This window comes from Myxocyprinus asiaticus, chromosome 30 (genome assembly GCF_019703515.2).
Source record: "Myxocyprinus asiaticus isolate MX2 ecotype Aquarium Trade chromosome 30, UBuf_Myxa_2, whole genome shotgun sequence".
In the NCBI taxonomy this organism is placed as follows: Eukaryota; Metazoa; Chordata; class Actinopteri; order Cypriniformes; family Catostomidae; genus Myxocyprinus; species Myxocyprinus asiaticus.
The window spans coordinates 2,551,778-2,567,545 of record NC_059373.1 but is presented as its reverse complement, the minus strand read 5'-3'; the positions used below and the strand labels follow the sequence as shown (position 1 = coordinate 2,567,545).

At 39.4% G+C, this 15,768-nt stretch overlaps 1 protein-coding gene across 1 annotated transcript; it reads right to left on the bottom strand.

Annotated features, from left to right (window-relative positions):
- Positions 1-4,041: 4,041 nt before the first annotated feature.
- On the bottom strand, positions 4,042-9,598 carry LOC127420669 (G-protein coupled receptor 20-like). Its single transcript, XM_051663119.1, has 2 exons — positions 9,214-9,598; positions 4,042-5,899 (listed from the first exon to the last, which is right to left on the bottom strand). Exon 2 carries the CDS (start codon positions 5,887-5,889, stop codon positions 4,810-4,812), a length of 1,080 nt encoding a protein of 359 aa, XP_051519079.1. The 5' UTR covers positions 5,890-5,899; positions 9,214-9,598; the 3' UTR covers positions 4,042-4,809.
- Positions 9,599-15,768: the final 6,170 nt, after the last annotated feature.

Below are 15,768 nucleotides of genomic sequence, written 5' to 3'. Positions count from 1 at the left end.
TTTCCAGCACATCTCATCGCTGACTGTCATGAATGCAGAGGCAGGACCCAATAGCAGAGTAACAAAAAATGAATTTATTGAATACAAAAAATAAAGGGAAAAGACTCAAACTCCCACAAGTGTGAAAAACAATAAACATAAACTACCTCGAAGGGGGAAAAGGGTATCCAGGCTGGGGTAGGGAAAACAGGGCACAGGACCAACTGGATTGGGTAGAGATGGGAATGATAAACAGGACCGACACAAGACCGATTAACAAGACCAACGAACAGGACCGACTGGAATACACACAAGATGAACTGGCACTGGACAGCACACACGAGGAGGCTAAAATAGGGAGAGAAATCCAACTGGTTTACAGGAGACAGGTGAGGCAAATGAACTAATAATAAGCAAACAAGGAGCCAGGGTATGACGTAAGACAGAGAGACACGCGGCGATACAGAAACAAAACACAAAACACCTGAATGGCATGAGCGCACGTCGCCAAGACAATAAGGCAATATACGCACATGCCAACCGACAAACAAGACGAGAGAATGCGTAGCAACACCAAACCAAGCGATGCCACGCATCTCACACTAACGAAACCTGAGCGTACATCGCGAGACAAATGCCACGCGATGCATGCAACAGGTGACAAAAACAAGACAGGACACCTGTGCGGAGTTCGGCCACACACACACCTGTTACACCTTAGACCGAAGTGACCGAACCTCAGCACAACATGAAGACAGTTCGCGACCCGGGTGCACAACGCAACGCGAGCGCAACGCAAGACGGACCAGTGTTCCCGAGAGACAGACAAACTATTGATGCGAGCACATGCTGCCAAGATGTCATAAGTGCGATGCACCCATGTCAATAACAGACAGACATGGAGCACAAGTGTCCTTGAATGTCTCCCGACATGAAACAAGACAGACCGAAGAGCGCATGGCAGGGAATACAACCGAAACCGTGCGCTCACACAAAGACAGACAACGAATGACATGGGACGATGATGTCACGGTCCTGTCAGACAAAAACCCAGACTGACAGAGTGACAGGACCGTGACAGCTGACAGTTAGTGTTGAACACTGCATTGTTGTTCATGAATAAACAGAGATTGATAAAAGAAAGCTTGTGTTTGTACTGAGGTTTGAGATTTTCTTTCTTGCTATAACATGACAAATTACACATTATAGAACAAATAAGAATCAGCGTAACTTCTGGAAACAGACATGATTTATGAACACATGTGAAACAGTTGAAATTGTTCATGGGAAAAAACGTAACAGAATATGAAGCCATATAAGCCAGACCTATAGATTTGAGGTTCCTCAATAGGAAAAGGCAAATTCTTCTATTAAGCCTAAAAAATCTTCCCATATTTGAAATTACAGGAAAAAACATTCAAGGAAAAACATAACTATTAAATCATTTAAACTTATTCCAGTAGAATGATGCGTGCATGCGTGCATCACAGTTTAATACTCAAGGTTAGGGGTGTTAAAAAACCCCCAAAGAATATCCCAGTAAAACTGAGCATTCAAAGAGACTGATTCACATCAAAACCATGTTGAGTTGAACACGCAGATAAAATCAGCAATCGTCACGTTATACAAACAACTGACTTTAAAATGTGCTACTGTGTTGAAAGTCACTAGTGCAGAGTATAAAACTAGTTTAACCAGCAGCAGAAATATCAGGCAAACAATTTAGACATTTTAAGAGACTCACCTGGGACACAGTGACAGAAAACACAACACATATACTGTATAAAACACACTTTCAAAAGGGACAATTATGTTTGAAACTGTATGGAAAATTCCTCTATGTGTGTGTGAAATATTAAATGTCTTTGCTATAAAGCATGTTTGAAAACTATAAAACCAAGGTTTGAGTGTTTTGCCCATCATTTTTATTATGGACGGTATTCAGCAACTAATATGTGGCAAAAACACGGTCAGTGTGAAATTTGAATGCATGCCAGAGTCTGTTTTAGCTTCTAGTAGATGCTGGAACCAAGGGCGCAACCAGGAAATTACTTTTAGGTGGGCCTTAATAAAAATGGATGGGCCAAGTTTTCACCCCAATTTTTTAAAACCATATTTTACTTAACAACAGAGAAGTGGTGCATTCAGAAAGTTCTTTCACACTTTCAGAAAACAGAATTTAAGCATTTTTTTTTTTTACACTTTTTTTAAAATTAATTTTTATAAATATATATTTGAATTCAAAGAAAAACCTCTAATATTCTGGGTGGGCCAGAGTCTAATTACCCTTGGCTACACCACTGGCTGGAACTGCACCAAGTGATGGCAAAAAGCACAAGAATCGCCGTGTGTTCTGACAATTTATTTTATTTCTATGAAAGATTTGAATCGTAATTATTACACTGTAGTTCATATTTTTCCATGGACAGATTTTTTTTTTTAAAGTGCATTAAATGGCAATTGAAAGGAATGGGAATGCTAACGAATGGCTTTCAGTAAGCGTTGCTGTTACACGCTATTCATGTTTGCGGTGTGAAACAGGCCTAAGCATGTTAACGTGAGTGTTGTGGGTCTCTATGAATTACCTTTATGGATTTTTACTCTCAAACCTCAAATTAGGTGGATTTGAGATTAAATAAAACAGAATTCATGCAGATTCCTCCCTTATATCAAAGTGTGAAAAAGGGGAAATCAGCTCTATTGAAAATACTACTCCAGTACATTTAAAATCAACTTAATACATTTGTGTTTGAGGTGAGAACATAATTATATTGCGTAAAGTCCACGTGATATTCGACACAGTCAGATGGTGTTAACTCAATTAATTAGCTAATGCAACACAATTCTTTAGCATTCGGTCTCAACTTAATTTCATAATACACAACCCATCTATGCTTACTTAATCCATATTTGTTGCATCAATGTATTGCTGAAACCAGGCAGGGCATTTCCAGTTCTCAGCATGCTTGGCATGGGACTAGATTGGGAGAGTAAATTTTGAGTAAGTGTTATTTTAATGAATTTCTACACAAACTGAAACAAGTAGGAGACTTGTGTTTTTAATGTTCTGTTATGTTGGGATTTAGATGAGTTTCTGTCATGTTGGTTTTTCTTTTTGAGAGTTACCATTGTGGAGAAAAGTGGAGCTAATGGTTAGGTCATGGATGGGTACATCACTATTGAAATATCAGTGTGTATTGCTTTTGTCATGATGCAAATACTGAGGAATCAGCAGTATAATGACTGACTGGGGATCTGTAAATCTCAGCAGCACCATACTAATAGGTTATCCTGTTTATATACAGTATATGCAAATGTGATTATTTTTTTTTTTTGCTAGCTAGCAACTTGTTGACTTAAAAACAGATTTTTTAAGAGATCAAATTTAAGTTAGGCTAACTCAATTCAGTTAGGTTTTCGCTACACAAAGTATTTGAGTAGAGCCTACATTTTAATTAAATATCAAGGAAACTCATTTTCATTGTGTGGAACCATTGTCCACAAATTTTTTTTTCAGTGCCACCCCAAGTGTTGATGCATTTCATTAAAACTTTGGGCTCTACCCTGATGTTTCTATTCACATGGTGTTCACATAAGCTGAGAAATGTTGAGGCAGCGAGCAGCAGCTGACTTTAAGTTCCTCATTTTGTTGGGTGAAGATGCTGAGGTGGCCATCAGCAGGTGGAGTGAGAAGCTAAACTGCTTACACACAGAGGAAGAACCATCACGTGGTTCTGTGAAAGATCTGCCATGCTGTTTCACATCTCCACTCCAGGGTTCTCATAACTGGATGGCCAAAAAAATCACACATTATTTTTGTCAAAACATCCTTAAAATGAGATAAAATGACTTAAGAAGCAAAATCATGTAAGATAGTAAAACATGTTTTGAGAGAATATCCTGAATTTTTACAGCATCAGCATTTTTATCTTGTTTTAAGCATAAATCTAGCATCATAAATGAAAATTTAGAGTTGTTAGTGCTTCAACGTGAAAAACTGTGTGTTACTTTACAATGTTATTACAAAACCTATGGCTGCAACTTCATACACAACCCATTTGAAAAGAAATTATGCCCTCTTGTGGTAGAATACATTTCAGTGTCTTACAGTCAAAACCGAAAATAATTGACTCCAAAACAAGATTTAAAAAAGGGTAAATAATTAAAATATATAATTATATTACATATAATTAGTATACATATACATATAACACTTTGTTCTGCAACCTGCACTGTTATTGAGGCCAGGACATCACCTGAACGCCTCTGGACGCAAATACAAATTTGTCTGGTTTTCAATAATCAAAACAAACAAGTACAACACCCCCCCCATCCCCCCAAAATCTATGATATCACCTATGCCACTGTTTTGCTCTTGGTAATGCAAAAGTTGTTTAACTTTACCTTTACTTTAATGTATCTATAAATGTGAGTTCCGACCACTTTATACTTGCATGGCACTCTGCTGAGAGTTCTCAGTGTGGTCTCTCTACACATAAACACATGAGCGAACAGCTCCATTAAATCAAGTGAGGAGCAAAATAAACAGCTCGCACGAGAACTCCGTGTAGGGTGTAAGAGTTCACTGTTATGTATGGCTCCCCAAAAAATATTTGGACACTAAAGTCACACTTTAAAATGTCTGAATGTCATTGCATTAACAAAATATCAAAGCAAATGACATTTATTTGAAAGAAAGGTAGAACGAGTACACTTTTCAAGCAATACATTTCACAAAAAGACAATATGCATACTGTTTGTGGTTGTCAACATTTCTAATATCTCTTGCTAAAGTGCCTGTTTGAGTTTCATTACTCTCTGTCACTCAATTCAGGCAGGGATGTCTCTGGATGGCAGTAAATATGGTGTTAGCGTGAGTGTCGCCACACTGTACGCAATGGCCGTAGGCGTTCCGGAACCTTTGTTGCTCTGGTTACCCTTCGCAGTCGGATGTTCTGCCAACCTCTTTCTCTGTTCTTTGCGAAGAGTAGTGCGGAAACTATCTGGTACGAAGCAGTAAACCACAGGATCGAGGCAGCTGTTTAAACTGCTGAGAGTGATTGTAGCATGGTATGCCACTACGTGCTGCTCTCTGCTGCCCCCTAGCTGGAAATACACCACAGCCTCGCGCACATGATACGGTGTAAAACAAATAGTGAACACCACTAGAACAGCTACGAGCAGCCTTACCGCGCGTGTACGGCGACCCCAGCTCTGCGGCATGAGCCTGCCGTCCGCCAGCGCGCATGCTACGCGTATGGTAAACGTTACTATGACTAAAAGCGGCAATACGAATTCAAGCAAAGTTAGGACGAAAAGAACAGCTAAACGACAACAAGACACGCCATGGAACTCAAGCGCGGAGGTTTGCAGGGAATAGGTGACTACCACGGCGAACAACCACACGCAAACGCTTACGATTTTAGCGACTGCGGGGCTTCGCCAGCGTCCAACGGTCCCTGTGGATCGCACAACTGCCATGTAGCGGTCGACGCAGATGCTGGTGAGGAACAAGATGCTGCAGTACATGTTTACGAAGTAGCTGAAGGTGTGAACGTAGAAACAGGCAACGCAGTTACCACCGCTGTGGTAGAGAGCGATGCGTGCAGGGAGCGACAGCGCCACTAGCAGGTCGGCCACTGCTAGGTTTATGGTATATATGCCAGGTGTTGTCCGAGAACGACTCTGCTGGCAGAAAACATAGAGGGCTAGGCTGTTTAGAACGACGCCGACCACAAACATGAGCGTGTTTACTACTATTAGTGCAATCCAGAGAACGTAGAATTCCTGGTAGAGAGCTTCATCCAAATGGGCCAGTTTCTTTAAGTAGGGCACCCCCAAGTGGCGGTACGTGGCATTGACAGGGCACTCAGAGGTGACGTTAAAATATCCTCCAACGAAGGTCCCCATGGCTCATACACTGATAATACAAGATTAAAAATAGACAAATTAAGTTGGATACAAAATGCAATTAATATTATCCTATTATACAGTAATCAAACTATTCAAAAACATTGACAAACACAGTTATTAAAAGGTAAGTTCAAGAAATGTTTTTAATTCTGTCATCATTTACCAGAATCAGAATGGGAGACTAAGTTTTAAAGGGAATTTCAGGATTCCTGTAGCCCACGGGACATACTTTAGATTTCATCATAGACATCTATTAACGATTATATTAGATTATATTATCTTTTAAAAATAACAATTTTCGTATGTAAACATGCTAGACAGTCATTTTTGATAATCGCGCCACATTTCGCTGTTTGGAGTATATATATACTGAAACGTCTTTTTGCGTCTTTTCCTGGTGGGCCACTAGGGGGCGATATGTATTGAAAATAAATAAAAAATATATATACATTAAAATAGACATTTAAATGACTAAATCCCCTTTAAAATGCTTAGTTCCTGAATTTTTTACTCCCAGTTTGTCATTACTTAAAGACGCACGCCGAACGCATACTTGCTGCAAAACACAAAGGGCTTGGTGCAGCGCCACGAATAGAGCAGAACACAAAGATACATTTTTATCAGTTGGAGTTCTTTTTAACTTGACACACCATTTAAAAAAAGGTGGTGCTCCAAACAGCAAAACGATAAAAAATGACTGTCTAGCGTGTTTACATAAGAAAATAATTGAAAAACAGCGCGGTAAAATCCAAACGTTTGGAATAATGTACAGATTTTGCTCTTATGGAAAGAAATTGGTGCTTTTATTCACCAAAGTGGCATTCAACTGATCACAATGTATAGTCAGAACATTAATAATGTGAAAAATTACTATCACAATTTGAAAAAAAATGTTCAGAACTTCTTAAACTACTTCAAAGAGTTCTCATAAAAAAAATCCTCAATGTGCAGCAATGACAGCTTTGCGATCCTTGTTATTCTAGCTGCCAGTTTGTCCAGATACTCAGGTGACATTTCACCCCACACTTCCTGTAGCACTTGACATAGATGTGGCTGTCTTGTCGGGCACTTCTCACGCACCTTACAGTCTAGCTGATCCCACAAAAGCTCAATGGGGTTAAGATCCATAACACTCTTTTCCAATTATCTGTTGTCCAATGTCTGTGTTTCTTTGCCCACTCTAAACTATTCTTTTTGTTTTTCTGTTTCAAAAGTGTCTTTTTCTTTGCAATTCTTCCCATAAGGCCTGCACCCTTGAGTCTTCTCTTTACTGTTGTACATGAAACTGGTGTTGAGTGGGTAGAATTCAATGAAGCTGTCAGCTGAGGACATGTGAGGCGTCTATTTCTCAAACTAGAGACTCTGATGGACTTATCCTCTTGTTTAGTTGTACATCTGGTCTTCCACATCTCTTTCTGTCCTTGTTAGAGTCAGTTGTCCTTTGTCTTTGAAGACTGTAGTGTACACCTTTGAATGAAATCTTCAGTTTTTTGGCAGTTTCAAGCATTGTATAGCCTTCATTCCTCAAAACAATGATTGACTGATGAGTTTCTAGAGAAAGCTGTTTCTTTTTTTGCCATTTTTGACCTAATATTGACCTTAAGACATGCCAGTGTATTGCATACTGTGGCAACTCAAAAACAAACACAAAGACAATGTTAAGCTTCATTTAACGAACCAAATAGCTTTCAGATGTTTGATATAATGGCAAGTGATTTTCTAGTACCAAATGATCAATTTAGCATGATTACTCAAGGATAAGGTGTTGGAGTGATGTCTGCTGTCTAGATTTGATCAAAAATGACTTTTTTCAAATAGTGATGGTGCTGTTTTTTTACATCAGTAATGTCCTGACTATACTTTGTGATCAGTTGAATGCCACCTTGGTGAATTAAATACCAATTTCCTTCCAAAACAGCAAAATCTGTACATTATTCCAAACTTTTGGCCGCCAGTATATATATATATATATATATATATATATATATATATATATATATATATATATATATATACACTGTATATATAAAACACATCAATGGTGCCAAATGCCATTGGTTCTCGCTTGTCGTGACATGGCAAGTTCGAATACGTGGAAGTGCAAATGAGTTTTGAAAGCTACAGCAGATGGAAAGGATTTCAGTGAATAGCGACTTTTGTTTTGGTATGTTACTTAAAAAAAGCTATTGCATGTCTTCAGAAAACTTGGAAAATAGCGCATGAATCACATGGACTACTTTTATGGTACATTTTGGAGCTTGACAGCCCCATGGTCTCTATATGATTCATTATACAGAAAAGAGCAGCGTGAAACTCTTTTCACTGTGTTCCACTGTAGAAAGGGGGTTGGAACTACATGAGGGTGATTATTTTGATGACAAAATTCATTTTTGGGTGCACTATTCCTCTAAAATCTCTAATATCACACAGCTTTCTCAGATGAAAAATCCTTCATGGACCACCACATCTCTCTAGCAGTGGGCAATCTTTTCATAGCTTTCTAAAAATAGAAAATCCTTTGGCATTTTATTTTTGTGAGAGAGTTCATGTTCTTGTCAGCCCAAGAAGTCTTTTTCTCTCTGGTTAGAGATGGCACTCTTTCTGAATGTTTCAAAGTTCTAGAGTTTTAATTAAATGTGTAGAAGAATAAACGATAGTCTTTCATCTCAGATCTGACATGAACCGTTTAACTCTTTGATCTTTGTACTTGTTGAACATGAATATTCCATTTTAGAAGTTTGATTATTTGGATCTTCTGTCTTGTGTAACACTGAGGGCTTGTTCTGTTCTATAATCTCCCCAATGGCTCAATCAACAAGAGTTCCAGTGTACTTTTGCATGGAAAATATAAAATTACCATATACGGTTTTGGGGTCAAACAAATTCTACTATAAATACATACTAAAGCCAACTGAGAAAAAAATGTCATAATTAAATAATAAAAAATTTTACTCATATTTTTGTCATTCTCTAGTAATATCTAAACAGCTTTAAAACAAGACCTTTGTGCTAAATAGTTGTACGAAGATTTCTTATAACATTTTTCATTTTTATTTTTACCCCATTTTAGCAAATCGTTTTTTTGTTTTAAGCATAAACTTCAATAAAAGTTAGATTTATGATAAAAACAAGATACATCCAAAAGGGCTATAAAAAGAAACTTAATTCAAGATAAACTTACAAGTTTAATACAATATCTTGTGCAATTTTGCTTCACAAGTACATGTATCTTTTTTTAAGGATGTTTAGAAATATGAAAAACAAGACAAAAACAACGATTCAGTGATTTTCTGCAGTGTATTTTCAAGAAGTAGTTCTCACCTGTTGGGTTAGATGCTGTTCTCTCTCAGGTACTGTCGGATAACAGTTTGCTTTTCAACAGCTCTTAAATCAAATGAAACCTCATTGAAATCTCAACAACTTCCCCGTTTAGGCTAAAAAAAATAAAAAATAAATAAATAAAAAAGCATGATATCTCAGAAAAACAGTCCATATTTTAAAAAAAGTTCTCAGTCTTTTTTTATCATTTGCCTTGCAGTCTTTAACCTCCAAACTGCTTCTTTCTGCCAATTTGCCTTTCAAGGGTGACTAAACGCTTTTATTCAACAAGTTGCTCTTTCATGAAGTGAGACTTGTTTGTTCAATAGTTGAATTTTAGTCTCCTTATTCTCTCTCTGTCTTTCACCCTCCCTCTCTTTTGCTCTCATCTTCTCAACAATCCCTGAAACTCTGGGCAGAAGCTCTCAAAAGTCACTTTGCAGTGCCATTACTCATCTGGGACAAGAGCTATATAAACCTCACCCAGTAAGCAGGCCTTTGGGAAAACTGCCATGGCAAAATGTCACATCCATATTCCATATTTAGATAAAGTCTGTTCTGCATTTCCCTGTGTTTTCATGCACAAGTGGATTGCAGGAATGATCTGTCTTACAAACAACCATAGTCACGGTTTCAACGCTACAGTATGTGTTTAGAATAAAAATCATGATATGAATATCCAGAAACAATTCATAAAATTACTTCTTATTTTATGTTAAAGCAGGCTCTCATTGGGTAAGTCATGACACCTGTCAAGAACACGTCTGGGTCATATGTCACCCCAAAATCAGGAGAGACAATTATATTTTGCTAAAACTATAGAAGTATTTAAATAAATAATACAATTTACATACAGAAAAGGAAGCCTATTTTTAGGATCATTAAGATTTTACGCATTAGGACTTTATTTTCATGACAATTAAATGCATTTTCCCCAAATGATTAATATTAATGTGACTTTAAAAGAGACGTTGTGTACATTTTCTATTAATCATAGCAGTGATTCATCGAATTTTGCTGTGTGCTAAGTTGCATTCGGCACACCTTTTTTGGGTATGCTCACTGCAAAAAATCATTTTCACTATCATTTTTGTCTTGTTTTCCAGTAAAAACATCCAAACATTCTTACAAGATACATTTTCTTGAGAAGTAAAATGACATAGGATATTTTGCCTTGTTTTCCGAGAAATCTAACTAAATGTAGTAATGTTTCTGCTTTAAACAAGAAAAAACTATTAGCCGATGGGGTAAGAAAAATAACTTAATTCAAAGGGAAAACAAGTTTTTTGCTCTTACCTCATTGGCAAATCGTTTTTTTCTTGTTTTAAGCATAAACCACACTGAATTTCTCTAAATTTACTGTAAAAAAAGACTTAATATCTTATGCCATTCTGCTTCTTGAGCAATTTATTCTTGCTTTAAGTATGTTTAGATATTTTTGACAGAAAATAAGACAAAAATACTTAAGCAAAAGATTTTTTGCAGTGTTTGCACATCTGATTTAATAATAATTCCATAATTCCTATAGTGAATTACTTGTAAAAGAACGCAGACAACATGTGCAAATAAACAACAAGATCAGCTGCTGCAATTCATTCTCACTGAACTGTGTTTACATTAAGAAATAACTAATCGTGGTTCCAAAATAGCTCTGGATTTTACTGTAGCATGGTGATGGATATACGTTTCTGTTTTGACACTCAATTTTGAGAAGAATGAGGTGCAGGATTTTCTAATGCATGGTTCTCTGCTCAGTGTCTCTCTTATGAGCTCCAGCTGTTAAACTGAAATGCTTTGAAGAGGTTTCTTCATTATCATCTCTTTCTGGGAGATTCACATCAGGTTGAACGACTCAGGGGTGGTCTACCATTCCTTAATGTTTTTTAAAGTAAACTTCATTAATAAGGTATTTTGAGGGATGCTGGTTCTTCCCGCCTATTGAGAAAACAGTTAAACCAGGCTGAGGTACACACTCCACATGTGGGGTAGTCACTATGTTTTTTTTTATAGTCAAAGACATCTCCAAGATTTAATAGGTGATAAACTCTCTATAGCAGATAAAGGCTAATTAGTGTGACAGTTGTTTGAGAAGAATCAATTTAATGATAATTAATTAATGTAATTAGTAATGAGTGTTTTGTTTTGGACTAAATACGTCCAATGGGACTTGTGCCCAGTCCATATCTGTAGATATGGGAAGCTGATTGAATCTGTCAAACATGCCTTTAAAAATGTTAAATAATGCTAACACTAGCGCAGTGATGCTCAGATCATAGCGTGTGCATTGGACAGAATCTCATCAATCACTGTCTAAACAGCTGTCGTCTTGATGAAGCCCAGAGATACAGTATATCAGTACTGACTTTAACAAGCAATAAAACCCCAAAGTTCTGTATATACAGACAGCCTTCACACACAGAAAGGCAAGTGTGTCCAATTGTGTACATTTACAGTTGTACAGTAAAAACTGTCTTATAGCTGGTGGTATAGTTTATCTGTTAAAAATCTGGGCTGCTCACACAAAATGTTTTGGTTTAGTCCAAAAAAACAAAAAAACAAAAATATAATAATAATAATAATAATAATAATAATGAATATACTATTATAGTACCAAAGTACAGTGATGGAATAAGATGGAAATAACAAGTTTCTTTGATGTACAGTATACAATGTTAAATTAAACTAAATGAATTGAACTAAATTAAATTAAACTAAACTGAAATAAACTAAAGTGCACTAAACTAAACATAGTAAACTACAATAAATAAACTTAACTTCACTGAACTGAAGTACAACAAATACTAAATTGCAGTAAATTAAAGGACATAAAATAAAATAAACTGAACTTAACTGAAGTACACTAAACAAAACACACTAAAATAAACTACATAAACAAAAATGCATTAAACTAAACTGAACTCAAATATACTCAACTATACTATAGTAATCTGAACTAAATGAACTAAACTAAACTGAACTTTACTAAAGTACACTAAAGTATACTAAACTAAACAAACTTAAATAAACTACAGTAAACTAAAGTACACTAAACTAAATTAAACTGAACTAATCTAACATACACTAAACTACAGTAAACTAAAGCACAAAAAATAAACTAAACTGAACTGAACTAAACTGAACTTAACTAAAGCATACTTAACTAAAAACATTAAAATAAACTACAGTAAACTTAAGCATAAAAAATAAACTAAACTGAACTAAACTAAATTTAATTTAACTTAAGTACAATAAACTAAACTAAATGAACTGAGCTAAACTGAACTTAACTAAAGTACACTTAACTAAAAACATTAAAATAAACTACAGTAAACTAAAGTACAACAAAATAAACTAAACTGAAGTGAACTAAATTGAACTTTGCTAAAGTACACTAAACTAAAATAAACATACTTTACTGAACTAAACTGAAGTATACTAAACTAAACACACTTAAACTACAGTAAACTAAAGTACACTAAACTAAAATAAACATACTTTACTGAACTAAACTAAACTATACTAAACTAAACACACTTAAACTAAAGTAAACTAAAGTACACTAAACTAAAATAAACATACTTTACTGAACTAAAATAAAGTATACTAAACTAAACATACTTAAACTACAGTAAACTAAAGTACAAAAAAATTAACTAAACTGAAGTGAACTAAATTGAACTTTGCTAAAGTACACTAAACTAAATAAAACATAATTTACTGAACTAAACTAAACTATACTAAACTAAACACACTTAAACTACAGTAAACTAAAGTACACTAAACTAAAATAAACATACTTTAATGAACTAAACTAAACTATACTAAACTAAACACACTTAAACTACAGTAAACTAAAGTACACTAAACTAAAATAAACATACTTTACTGAACTAAACTAAAGAATACTAACTTAAACACACTTAAACTACAGTAAACCAAAGTACACTCAACTAAAATAAACATACTTTACTGAACTAAACTAAAGAATACTAAACTAAACATACTTAAACTACAGTAAACTAAAGTACACTAAACTAAAATAAACATACTTTACTGAACTAAACTAAAGTATACTAAACTAAACACACTTAAACTACAGTAAACTGAAAGTACACTAAACTAAAATAAACATACTTTACTGAACTAAACTAAAGAATACTAAACTAAACACACTTAAACTACAGTAAACTAAGGTACACTAAACTACACTGAACGCCTTCAAACAGGCCAGCACCGACTGGGCGCGCTCGTTCGTAAGGTGCGCCTTCAAGGAGACTGAGTCCAACTCCAAACCGAGAAAAGAGATGCTCTGAACCGGGAGGAGCTTGCTCTTTTCCCAGCTGACCCGAAGCCCTAGTCGGCTGAGGTGTGAGAGCACCAGGTCCCTGTGTGCACATAACACGTCTCGAGAGTGAGCTAAGATTAGCCAGTCGTCGAGATAGTTGAGAATGCAAATGCCCACCTCCCTTAACGGGGCAAGGGCAGCCTCTGCGATCTTCGTAAAGACGCAAGGAGACAGGGACAGGCCGAAAGGGAGGACTTTGTACTGATACGCCTGACCCTCGAACGCGAACCGCAGGAAGGGTCTGTGTCGAGGAAGGATCGAGACGTGAAAGTACGCATCCTTCGGGTCTACTGCCGCGAACTAATCTTGATGCCGGACGCTCGCTAGAATGCGTCTTTGCGTCAGCATCTTGAACGGGAGTCTGTGTAAGGCCCGGTTCAGTACTCGCAGGTCCAAGATTGGCCGCAACCCACCGCCTTTTTTCGGTACAATGAAGTAGGGGCTGGAGGGACAGGTTCTATCGCGTCCTTCCGTAGGAGGGTAGCGATCTCCGCGCAAGGTAGCAGCGTTTCCGTCTTTCACCAAGGTGAAGTGGACACCGCTGGACCTGGGCGGATGCCCAGTGAAGTGAATCGCATAGCCGAGTTGGACGGTCCGGACCAGCCCTCGTGACGGACTGGAAAGTGCAAGCCATGCGTCCAAGTTCCGCGCAAGGGGGACCAAAGGGACAACATCATCGGATGTACCGGCAGGTGGGGCCTCGCGGCGGGGCGGAGCTCGAGGTGCCACACCACATCGTGGCCGTGCTGAGTCCGAGGACATCGAAGCACTTACCTGGCTCCTTGTGACCACCCCCGGAACAGCCTGGGATGGGGGAGGAAGAGGCCTGTCCTCGTGACCCGTGGAGACTGTCACATTGGGGGCGGATTTGTGCCACAGCTGGGCGCTCAGGGCGGGAGACCGCCGCTGGAGCGCCAACCTGCCAAATGGAGTGGTGGATGGTGGTTGTGATGCCAGCCGTACACACCGGATATGTGACCCAGGGAACAAGGAAACCACTCTTGCTGAGCTCTTGAGTACTGCAGCCACTTGGGCATGCAGCGCAATTAAATGCAAAAGGATGCTCCAGAGCAGCGGGTTTCGTTGTCCCTGGGTCGCCCATCTCAAGGGCGCTTTGAAGCCTTTCACGGGTTCTGGGTGGCCGCGAGACGGGTGGCATCTGCTTCCTGCGGTGGGCTCCACGCTGGGGCCAGGCCGAAGGGGCGGGCTGCGGTGGAGCCGGTGCAGTCACCGCAGGGGGACGCCCTCGGCGATGAGTAGATGGGGTGCGGGATCTTGAGCCGCGCCGGGGCAGGATAAGCCGGCTAGCATCCATCTACTGCTCTACCATCGAGAACTGCTGGGCAAAGTCCTCGACGGTGTCACCGAATAGGCCCGCCTGGGAAATGGGGGCAGCAAGGAATCGTGTCCTGTCGGCCTCACCCATCTCGACCAGGTTGAGCCAAAGGTGGCGCTCCTGGACCACTAGTGTGGCCATCGTCCGCCCGAGAGACCGTGCCGTGACCTCCGTCGCTCGGAGAGTGAGGTCGGTCGCCGAGCGCAGTTCCTGCTTCAATCCCGGGGCGGAACTACCCTCGTGCATTTCCTTTAGCGCCTTGGCGGACTTGCAGGAGAGCCATGGCGTGCAGGGTGGAGGCGGCTTGTCCAGCGGCACCGTAGGCTTTGACCGTCAGAGACGACGTAAACCTACAGGCCTTGGACGGGGGCTTTGGGCACCCACGCCAGGTGGCGGCGCTCTGCGGGCATAGGTGCACCGCGAGCGCCTTTATCCACCGGGGGATTGCCGAATAACCCTTGGCTGCCCCACCATCGAGGGTAGCGAGAGTGGGGAAGCTGAAAAGATCGGGACCGGGCAGTAAAAAGTGCCTCCCCCGACCTTGTCAGCTCTTCATGCACTTCCGGGAAGAAAGGAACGGGGCGGGGCGTGGCTTTGAGCGGCGCCGCGAGCCCTGGAACCAATCACCGAGCCGCGAGGGTTCAGGGAAGAGCGGTGAAATCCACTCTAACCGACGCTCGCGGCTGTCCGGGAAAGCATGTCCGTCTCCACCTCCACGTCAGCCTGTGACTGGACAATCGACCCCGAAGGGAGGAGCCCAGCTGAGGCTTCTGACTGGACGAGCCCGCTCTCCGATGCTGCGCTCGAGAGCTCGTCACTTTCGCGGGCTCCGAATAAGAGGTCGAACTCGCCGTGAGACGAGCCGGCGGACTCACCC

What these genes read in the sequence shown, in the direction of transcription:
- LOC127420669 (XM_051663119.1), bottom strand. Translation starts at nt 5,889, where the DNA reads ATGGGGACCTTCGTTGGAGGATATTTTAACGTCACCTCTGAGTGCCCT.